This window comes from Thalia democratica, chromosome 9, assembly GCF_965202585.1.
Source record: "Thalia democratica chromosome 9, ktThaDemo2.hap1.1, whole genome shotgun sequence".
Lineage (NCBI taxonomy): Eukaryota > Metazoa > Chordata > Thaliacea > Salpida > Salpidae > Thalia > Thalia democratica.
This window is the reverse complement of record NC_139173.1, coordinates 2,880,687-2,891,552: the sequence shown is the minus strand read 5'-3', so window position 1 is coordinate 2,891,552 and position 10,866 is coordinate 2,880,687. Positions and strand designations below refer to the sequence as shown.

The window sequence follows — 10,866 nt, the reverse complement described above, 5'->3', positions numbered from 1 at the left end:
TGACTACGTGTTCAATGAATAGTAAAGTTGAAATAAAAAAATTCTGTTTATTAAAGTGGTAAATTAAATTAATTACTTGTAATTTATGTAGTATATAACTATTCTTAATAAACAATTTTAATCTTTTTGTTTTGTACAAATTCTGGCTTAATCCGTCCCTGCTTTTCAAAATAGACAAAATGGATTCATTTCATCAGATTTTCCTTCCACATTTGCTAAACTAAAATTTCTTTTACCCTACACTAATTATCTGGTAAAGGTATATTCTGTGTACTTTTTGCAAAAAGTAAGAATAAGTTTTTTAATTTAATAAAAAATTATGTAATTCAAAGATGTAATTAAACAATTTAGACAATATGTATGCATAAAAATGTTTATGCTGTAATATATTAATTAGTTGTGGCAAGTTTTACTTAACACTATTACAGTAAATAGTTTTCAGCATAAGCAAATTTTTTGAATTAAAACTTTTTTAAAGTTCATTTTTTCATTATTTACCATTATTTATGTTTATTGACATATGTTTATTGGGAAATTTAAAATTTTTACCCTTAAGACTTATCACAATACTTTTGTTTTATTTATATTGTATTATTTATGCTAACTGGAAAATAATTTAATTATGAAATTACTAATCTAGAAGTAACAAAATAAAGAATAGTTTCTAGTATATATTTAAGTATTAAATGTGTAGAATACAACCTCAAATGTAAACTGAATGATGTGGATGGATTATGCTATGGTTTTAACCCATATGTCTCTACCCTGACAACTATAATTGATTTGTGTTTGTTTATAATTTTGTGTTAAAGCCCACCCTATAAAGGCTTATCCTCATTAACCTTATATAAATTTAATAAGTTTTAAGTAAGATTAGTATAAAAACTTTATAAAAGAGTCAAATTAAATTTTTTAATTAAATATAGTGAAAATCTTACTTCTTTTGTTTATTATAAAAAATGTGTTTGGTAGTAAAATAAAAAGATTTTATATGTTTTTTTCTCTTAATTTTCTTCTTTTATGCAATTTTTATCGTTTATGTTTTTATTGTAATTTTTATGTATTTGCATAAATACAAAAACTACAAGAAAATAGCTTAAATTTTGTAAATTTTGATCCACTAAATACTATTTAAAAGAAATATGATCTAATTTATTATAATAAATGCATATTAAAGTACAATTTTTGGTTAACTTTATTGTATAAAAATATAAAATATATAATTCTTAAAGATTTTATATTAGTCTAGCAAACGTTTTATATATTTCATTCTATTTTTTATTACCCAGTTTTATATTTTTAAAGTTGATTACAAATTCAGACTACATAAAATGAATTAAAGTAATATTTTTGTTCCATTATGAGTTTGTGTTAGTTTTATGTAATTAAATGATGATAAGTATATGATTTTATTGGTGGCCAGTATTTAACTTTATTGAATGAACCTGAAAAAATAGCAATCTTTTTTTTGTAATGAAAATTATTTTTGTAGTTTTTTAAGCATTTTACTTAGTCATGTTTAGCATTTAAGAAATAATTAGGAAAAAATAAAAACTTCCACAAACCTTGAATTTTTAAAAGTTTTAATTTATGTTACTTTTTACATTATTTGAATAAATCATTTCATGTACTTCTTGTTTATTGATTATGGGGATAATGTTTATGAATGTGTCTTAATTTTTTAATACTTATAATTACATAATAATTATTAAGACAATTCAGAAAAGTTAGTTTGTGTTAATCATTTGTTGGTTAAGTGAATGAGATTAAGTAACAAATATTTTCTGATTTGTATGAATGTATGTGGTAATTTGTAATGATAGGGTTGCCAAAAAATCTGGAATCCTGAAACAATTTAAAAAATGAAAAAAACTGTAATTTAAACATAAATCACTTAAAGATTTGGAAAAACCTGAAATTTAAATCTATTTTTACATGTTAACTATCTAAAGTTTGATTATATACAAAAAAATTATTAAAAAGATCTAAATATTATTGTGTAATATGAATTTTTTTTCATTAAATTAAATTAGATTTTTAGTATCTTTTTAATTTTATTATACTATTTTAAAACTTAAGTTTTATTTTATACTGAAAATGGGCATAAAAACTTGGTTTTAAAAAATTGAAGAAATTCAGAACACTTGAAAGAAATTTACGAAAACTTTTAGCAATCCTGTAATAAACAATTAATTTTTAGTTGTATTACATTTTAAAAATTAGTTCAATAACAATAAAACAGTCTAATGATAATTAAATAGTAGTTAAATAACGTAATAACTTAATTATGTTAAAATAATAAAAACAGTATTAATTTATTAGTTTATGTATATACTATTTTTAGATTATAGTTATGTTATTTTTATAGTACAATTTATTTTATATTAAAACAATTTTGAAATAAATTAGTTGATGCAAATATAAGTTAATGATTGTGCTATTTTTATAAATATATGTGTAAACTGAGTTGTAATTGTGATTGTATAAATTGATCATAATTGTTTTTGATTTACAATAACACTGATATATATCTCATAATTAGGGTAAAAAAGTTGTGAATATGCTTAAATCATGTAATATATATTAAAAACAAGGTTGCCACACTATCCATTAATTTCAGACTAGTTTTGATATTTTAAATTTATTCAGGCCTATTCTTATAAATTTCAATGCTTTTAATTTTTGTATATGTTCTTTTCTTATAGATAAGTCCATTTTTGTTATTGTGATATTTTTCTATATTAAAGTTTTATTAATAGTATTTTAAGTTTTATTTTTAGCTTTTATTACTTATAAACTTTAAGAATGGCATAAAAAGACAATTTTATTAAAAATCTATCTTTTCCTGCGTTTTTTGATATAAAGACCTTAAACTTTGAGGGAATATTGCTTGCAACATTTAGAAATTTCTGTCAAAAACAATTAAAAAGAAAAATTAAAATTTTATAAAAAGAAAATTAGCAAAAAAAAACAGTGTTTTATTTTTTGTCAAAAAACTTGAATTTTCAATTTTCAAAAAAATCTTTTTGACAAAATTTTAAAATGTTGCAAGGAACATTTCCTTAAAGTTTGAGGTCTTTATTTCAAAAAACGCAGGAAAAGATAGATTTTTAGTAAAACGGTCTTTTTTTGCTGTTTTAGTTTGCACCTCCCTTAAGGAACCTACTTTTGTCTCGGACTTTGACCAGCTATACCTCAAAAATTATTTTGAATTTTTAAAATCTATAATAAGCATCTTGTAGCTTAGTTAAAACTCTATAAAAAGCATCTTGTAGCTTAATTAAAACTCTATAAAAAGCATCTTGTAGCTTAGTTAAAACTCTATAAAAAGCATCTTGTAGCTTAGTTAAAACTCTATAAAATAATATCAAATTGTAATAAAAAGTGTTAACCCTCCGATGCCCATAATTAATCACAATGTTAGCAACACTTCAATTAGTTAGAGTAAATTATTTTATACTTCAAAGTTTTCTTTAAATAAAATATGGCTTCATTTTATTATTTTAAATAACCATTAAAAAAAACATTTTTAAATATAATAATTAGAGCTATGATTATTAATATTTTTTAAACTTGAACATTAACGGCATAAGGGAGTGAGGAGTCCTTTTTTTACAAAAAGTAAATTGAATTATAAATAAAAGCCTTAAGTAAGTTGTTATAAAATGTAAAAGTTAATACTAACATTTGAGATTTATTTATTAATCTAAAAAGTTTCTGATGAAAACCTATGGACTGGTCAATATTTTTTTTGAAATTGAATCCTATTCTTTTTTTTAGCTAGAGTCTTCAAGATTCTAGAAACTGTTTCTTGCAACAAGTTTTAAATACAAAAAATAAAAGTTATATAACCAAAAAAGGACAATGTGATTTTTTTTATTGATATTGTTTTAAATATTATGCATTTGAAATGTTCTTCTGACATACTTAAATTAGAAGTAATATATTTAATTATATTACTTCTCCTCCAGCAGTTGAGATCTCTATTTGTTTTCTTAAAACCAAAACATATAATACTTAAATTAGAATTAAAAGTTTTAAAGATAGGAGATCGGTCTTTAGTGGTGTTGTTTTTTTTGCCTTTTAAATTTTTCTCTAAGAAACCTTTGAATATCTTAAACTGTAGATGCTTAAATTTAGCCTTAAATTTTACAAATGGCAAGTACTAGCTAAGTTAATTGTGAAAAAAAAGTGATTTACGCATCCCCAACCTTATGACCTTAAAATAATATTGCTTATTTGTTTAGATATGCATGTAAAAAATGTATATACTTAAAAAACAAATGTTTTTGATGAATTTTGTGACCATGAAAAAATTTATTCTTTGCTTGAAATGCATAAAAAAAATTAGTTTGAGGTAAATAACTTAATTTATATTTTAAGCTTTAATTGAGATTCTTGCATTTCGCTTAATTATTTTTTGATAATTTTAGCTTAAAATAAGCACAGTTTTAATTTTTTCCTATAAATACCACTTTCTTTTTTTGTGTTTAACCCACTAATATCTTGATGCCATTCATAATATTTATTGTCAATCTAAATAAAAATTTACTTGGTGTGTAGTTTAAACTTTCCTAAGGGCATAGGGGGGTTGGCAATTTTTTACATGTTGTTATTTTTTTAATTAAAGAAAATTGCTTATAGTTGCTTTTTACTGTTTCTTATAATGAAAATATGTTTTTTAAGATAAAGGGGGTTGGAAAGTTTTGTAGGATCATTATGGAATGCTTAAATTAAAAAATAAAAATAAAAAGACAATTTTATGAAAAATCTGTGTTCTCTGATTTTTAATCAATATTTCTCAAACTTATATTTTTTAAATTAAATTTTAAGCTAGTTTTAAACAATTAAAAAAAAAAAAACTTTAAATATTTATAGCATTTTTTTCCTTTGGTAATATAACTTTTATTCTGTCAAAACATTACAATTGGATTTTGTCTATTAATGAAAGGAACATTCCCTAAGCTTTTGAGGTCATTAACTTGAAAGATAAGAACAAAAAAGATTTCCAAGTAAATTAATAAACATTCAAATAAATTGACTATGAAAAATAATCGTCCATACAGTACATTTGTATATGAAATTTTCACAAAAGTAACTATATCTCATCTGTTTTAAAATAACGCATTGTAAAAGAACCAAGTTGTTTCTATAAAAATAGTTATTTCTACCCATAAAAATTATCAATCATTAAAAGGTTGCCATTTTACCTAAAAACCTGGAAAAACCTGGAATTTGACAATTTAGGCTAAAATAACCTGGAAAAACCTGGAGTTTTAGAAATTTTGAAAAAAATCTGGAAAAACCTGGAATTTTGATCAAAAAACCTGGAAAAACCTGAAATTTTTAATAATTTTAACATTTTCAGTAGTTAAACTTCAATTTGTCTCAAAAAATCTATCATATAATTAAGATTTTTTGTCATCATCAAAAATGTTTTTTATTAAAAAACACATTTAAAGTAACTTTACAGTATCTTTTCAATATTTTTTACTATTTAACACAGTTTCTTTAATAGAAATTAACTTGAAACTAAAAATTGACCCAAAAATGTTTGCTTTTTTAAAACCTGGAAGAAATTTTGAAAACCTGGAAAAAATTTTGAAAAAACAAGTGGCAACCCTGTCATTAAGTAAGTGTTTGACCCAAGTACTATTAAATTTATTTTATTAATTCAGATTTAAAATTTTAAGCACAAGATTTAATGCATATAACTTATTGTACAGAATTTTAGTTAATATAATGTCAAGCAGTCAAGGAATAATTTCTTGGGCTGAAGAAAGCCACAGCACAGTTGATCACCATGACAACCAGCAACCACTGACCGATCACCACGACAACCAGCAGGTTTGTATATTTTGAATATATTTAAATAAGTTTGTACTATTAGTTTGAATAAAATTCCCAGTTGATTGTAATAAAAACTAACGTTTAGCTTTGGACTCTACCAAGCAGAATTTGTGTTTTTTTAATTTGAAAACAGTGTTCATTTTTATAATAACAAATATTTAAAGATGTGGTTTTTATTGATTTTTCTTTGTATAACATCAGTGTTATCAAAGGATCATTTAATATAGGTAATACAGTTTTGTCCTTGAAACTTAAAAAAATATATATTATGTATTTAAAAGCTGCATGGAATGTTATATTTTTAAACATATAAGCCCATACATAAATTAAAAAATATTTCACTAATTAATTATAAAGTATTTATTGTATTGCCTTAAATTACATATGTATTATTATTATTTCCACAAAATGTAATTTGAGGAATAGAATAAATATTTTTATAAATCATTTGTGGATATATTTTTTACTTAAAGTGGTAACAACATTTTTTGTTGAAAATAATTTCACAAAATTAATTTTCAAGGATGATGGAGAGTGGAAGCAGGTGGTTGGCAAGAAGCAGGAGAGGCAGCTTTCAGGTTTGGAATCAGGAGGCAAGAACTCGCCGAGGAGGTTCAAAAACGGGGGCAGAAGCAAAAATAACAAAAGGAGAAAGGAGAGGAAGGATGAACAGCAGGAGAATAAGGAGCAGGTAAAATAATATTTATATTTATTGTTATTTATTTCTGAAGTTTATTTTAGTAAGATGTAAATTTGAAATTTTTATTTTATTTTAGTTAGGTGTAGATTTAAAATATTAGGTTTATAATATTTTTATTTGGGTTAGTATCAAGATTGTTTCATAGCTAACCATAAAAATGTTTCACTGTAATTTCCCAGTTGCAACAGAAAAATAAAGAGTAGGTTGTTTTTATAGGTTATCTTAAAATTTGTTAACTAGTTATGATATTTTATGATTTTAATTGGATTAGTATAAGGTAAACTACAAGGGTAAATCATTTGTTAATGATTTTATAGGAAAATAATTTAATTATAAATCTGATCATAAACGTTGTTACACTGTGATCTTCTAGTTTATCAAATCTTTATTTAAATCTTAAGGTTAGGTGCTTCAAAAAATGAAGCTTATAGACCACTCTCAAAATTTTTACTTGGTTAGTTGTTTATAAATAAGTAATCTATAAGTGTTAAATTTTAAAATTAGGGTATGTATAGGTCAAAAAAAAGGTTAGAAATAAGTTTTAAAGCATATTAAACCAGTTCCTTTTTAGACCTGTCAACCCCTATCATAAGGGTTCCACCTTGTTAATTCAAATTTTAATATTGCATAAATCATGTGTTTAGTTCATACTTGTATCTTTGACCTGAAAGCTAATATCAATTTGCGCCTTAACCATGTAAAGTAACATCAAATTTTCAAGGATCTCCAACAAAAGTATTCTGACAGGGACTAGTAAATAGTTTTATACAACCAACAACTTTCAAAGGTTGAAGAAGACAAAGACAGTGATGAGAAGGCGAAAGAAGAAGAAGTGAAAGAAGTGAAGTATGTTTCAGCGCCGATCCCCTCAAAAAATCCATGGGCCAGGAACCTCCCCATTCCCCAGCCAGTCAAAAAAGTTGCCAAACCACAAACAGAAGTGCAGCAAGTAAAGCAGGAGGTTTCAAAGCAGAACTCAAACAACAACTCAAACTCAAAATCTGCAAGAGGAGGTTTGTAGAATTAATATTTTGTTAAAGTTTATCTCAAATTAATATTTAATTGTTTGAAGTTGAACGCAAATTAACATTTTATTAAAATTAAAATCAACATTGAAAACAGTAAAGTTTATGGGATTGTAACTGAACTAACCAACAAATAAAATCAAAGTGACAATAAGTAACTTCACTTGGTCACAGTTCTGTATTATTATAACTGTAAGTAAATATATTATAAGATTTTTAAATTATTTCATTTCAAAAGGAGCAAGCAACAGAGGTAGGAATGGAAGAGGCGGCAGACAGCGCAGAGGAAAGCCAAGAGACGAGAAAAAGAAAGAAAACAAGAACGCATCATCCAGTGACGAGAAAGTTCCTGTGAAGAAACAAGACAAAAAAGAAGTCAATCTGGTTCCTGCCAAACAGCCAAGTGTTAACGCGTGGGGTTCAACCACTTCTAGTACCTCTGTTGTAGCTCAAGTTGATACGGAGGGTAAAGTTTGGCCCACACTTGATGCTGCTGTTGAGGTGAATAAGATTTAATTAATCATAAATTTTTGAAAAATAAACATAAATGTTAATAAATATTATAAGTTGAAAATAGATAATAAATGTAAAGGTATGACAGATAGTAAATTAGAATTATTTGCACTTGTATTTTAGTGTAGAAATAAGAATATTTTATTGATAATTGTATTAGTTAGCCTGTACGTAGGGTAAAAAATTAAAGTGTTTAAAAATGAAGTAACGGTCCTTAAAAATGCTTTGAGTATGATTGCTTGTAGAACTAAATGCATAGTTTATATTATAGTAAAAATCGAATCATGCAAAAATACAGTTTTAGGGAAGGCAAACAGTTTAATCATCATGTATTTAAAGTAAAACTTTTTGTCAATGAGAAAATCCTAGCACAAGATTATTATCCATTTAGTTGTTATTAGATATAGTTCTCACAATACAATTTCAAAAGTTTAAAATTTACAGGTAATGATAATTTTTCAGGTTTTAGTACTCAAGTTCATTTCAGTGGATTACTTATTATGTTATTTATTTATTCATATTAACAACAAAACAAATGATTATTTTTTACTTATTCAAAATAAAAATTACAGGAAAACGAATCATCCGCCCCAAGCGCTTCAGCTCAATCAACTCCTGCACAAAGAAAAGTAAATAACAGAAAATATTTAAAATAATTTAATTATTAACTCAGTATATATAATTGTTTGTAAGATAATTTAATTATTAACTCAGTATATATAATTGTTTGTAAAATAATTTAATTATTAACTCAGTATGTATATAATTGTTTTGATTAACAGGTTCTTGTATAAGTATAAAAAGTAATTTTTTTTTCAAGTTAAAATTTTCTGATTTGAACAAAAAAGCAAGTGCTGTTAAAACTGTATTTTTGCCACAACTAACAACATATTGAATTTTTACAGAACAATAAGAATAGAAGCAGGAAATCACCAAAAACATCATCGACGAGCGTGGCGAATGTTTCGTCGGAAGAAGGAACCAATAGCGAACAGACACCAGCTAATACTCCGTCAAGTAGAAAAAATGGTCAGTTGATTAATTAATAATTATATAAATAAATAGCGAACAGACACCAGCTAATACTCCGTCAAGCAGAAAAAATGATTGGTTTTTAGACTTATTACATGAAAAAAACAAAAAATTTACTTAAAAAAAAACACCATCTAGTAAAAAAATGGTTGGCTGATTACATTTGTTTATATAAGTAATAATTTATAATTAAATATATAGAATATGTGATACCCTGAATTAAATATTGTTACAAACTTAAAAATATTGACCAAGTAGTTTATATAAACTAAATGTTTGTTGTTGTTTGTGTTACTAAATATTTAGCCATAAACAAGTGTCATAAATTTCTTGCAGTTATAAATTATTTAAATTAAAGATGATAAAATTTGTTTTAATAAAAAAAAAAAAGCAATAAACAACTATATACTAAATATATTTGTATAGGTTGGTCATTGATTATAAACCATTAAGTTAATTATTTAAATTTTTCATTAAACTTGTAATCGATTAAATGTGTATACCAAAAGGCTTTCGTTACAACTTTGAAATAAAATATTTTAATTAGTTTTATTGGCCATGGTTTTATTTACATAAGTTTAATTTACAATACAATTACAATAAAAACCGAGCGATAATACCAAGTGTTCTTTAAGATGTGTATGGGTAAAGCCTCCATTCACACAGTAAATTGGTTACATTAGTCGCAGTTTTATAATAAAACAAAAAACAAAATAATGCTGAGAAGGTTAGTTGCAGCTTTGAATAATATTGAACTAAAGTATATTCTACCAAGAAATAAATATGCAACATTTAGTTATCATACTAACAGTGTAAATATTGTTTTCACCATTCATATGTTAAGTTAGCACTAGAAGCAACTCAAGAATTCAAAGTATTTCACGTGACTACTACAAATTGCTAGTACAACTTAGTTGGTACAAACATATTAGCAACAGTTTGTATTGTATTTATCAAATCGTCTGATATTTTATAGTAGGTGGTAGTACAAGTTGAAAACAAACTTGAATTGTCTGTTACGCTATTAAAATCAACTAAACCTAGATAAAAATAGTTTTTCTAAAAGCTAACTAAAACTACTAGTTATATAACAAAGTAACTGTATGCTAAATAAACTTATATATTTTAAAAAGCTGAAAAAAAATCATTGTTTTATATATACCATATTAAAGTATAAAAATAAGTATTTAGTAATTGTGCAAATAAAAATTTAAGTTTTATTTGTTTACTTAAACAGATGGTCTTATTCGCTTGCATTTCATAATTTTATACTATATATAAACTTAAACACAGTGTGTTAAGTCACAAACTTTTAAATTCAGTTTGATTAAAAAAATACTTATTGTAAATTCAATCCAAATGTTTTAAAAAAATTGTATTTGGTCATAAAAGTTTATATAAACATCAAAAAGTAGTACATTATTTTAAATATAGTGAGCAATCCTACCTAAAGCTACTACTACTTACTAAAAATGTTGCTCAGACAATATAGTCGTATTAAGTGTTTAGTAAATCTATTGGCAAAGAAATGAGATATAATATTAATTTTTTATTTCAAAGTTTATTTAACTTACTAAACATGCAAACAATACAACAAAAGTTGTTGTGAAAACAAATCAATGTCAAGTACTCCGTTTGATGCTGAAATGAATAATATTTTGTAGTAAGTAAATATAGTGAATGTTTTGTTTTCTTATTTAATAAAATCATAGACTTTTGACAGTAAGAACTATTAAAAAAAAAAAA

The 10,866-nt window shown here is 24.3% G+C and overlaps 1 protein-coding gene across 1 annotated transcript in view; it reads left to right on the top strand.

Moving 5' to 3' along the window:
* Positions 1–5,730: 5,730 nt before the first annotated feature.
* The window catches only part of LOC145843831 (uncharacterized), a 29,166-nt gene continuing 24,030 nt past the window's right edge, over positions 5,731–10,866 (top strand). The window contains exons 1-6 of the mRNA XM_082951069.1: positions 5,731–5,847; positions 6,374–6,541; positions 7,338–7,563; positions 7,814–8,076; positions 8,661–8,717; positions 8,994–9,117. Of these exons, the coding sequence (XP_082807195.1) occupies positions 5,743–5,847; positions 6,374–6,541; positions 7,338–7,563; positions 7,814–8,076; positions 8,661–8,717; positions 8,994–9,117 (943 nt within the window). The 5' untranslated portion in view covers positions 5,731–5,742. The remainder of the gene's footprint in view (positions 5,848–6,373; positions 6,542–7,337; positions 7,564–7,813; positions 8,077–8,660; positions 8,718–8,993; positions 9,118–10,866) is intronic.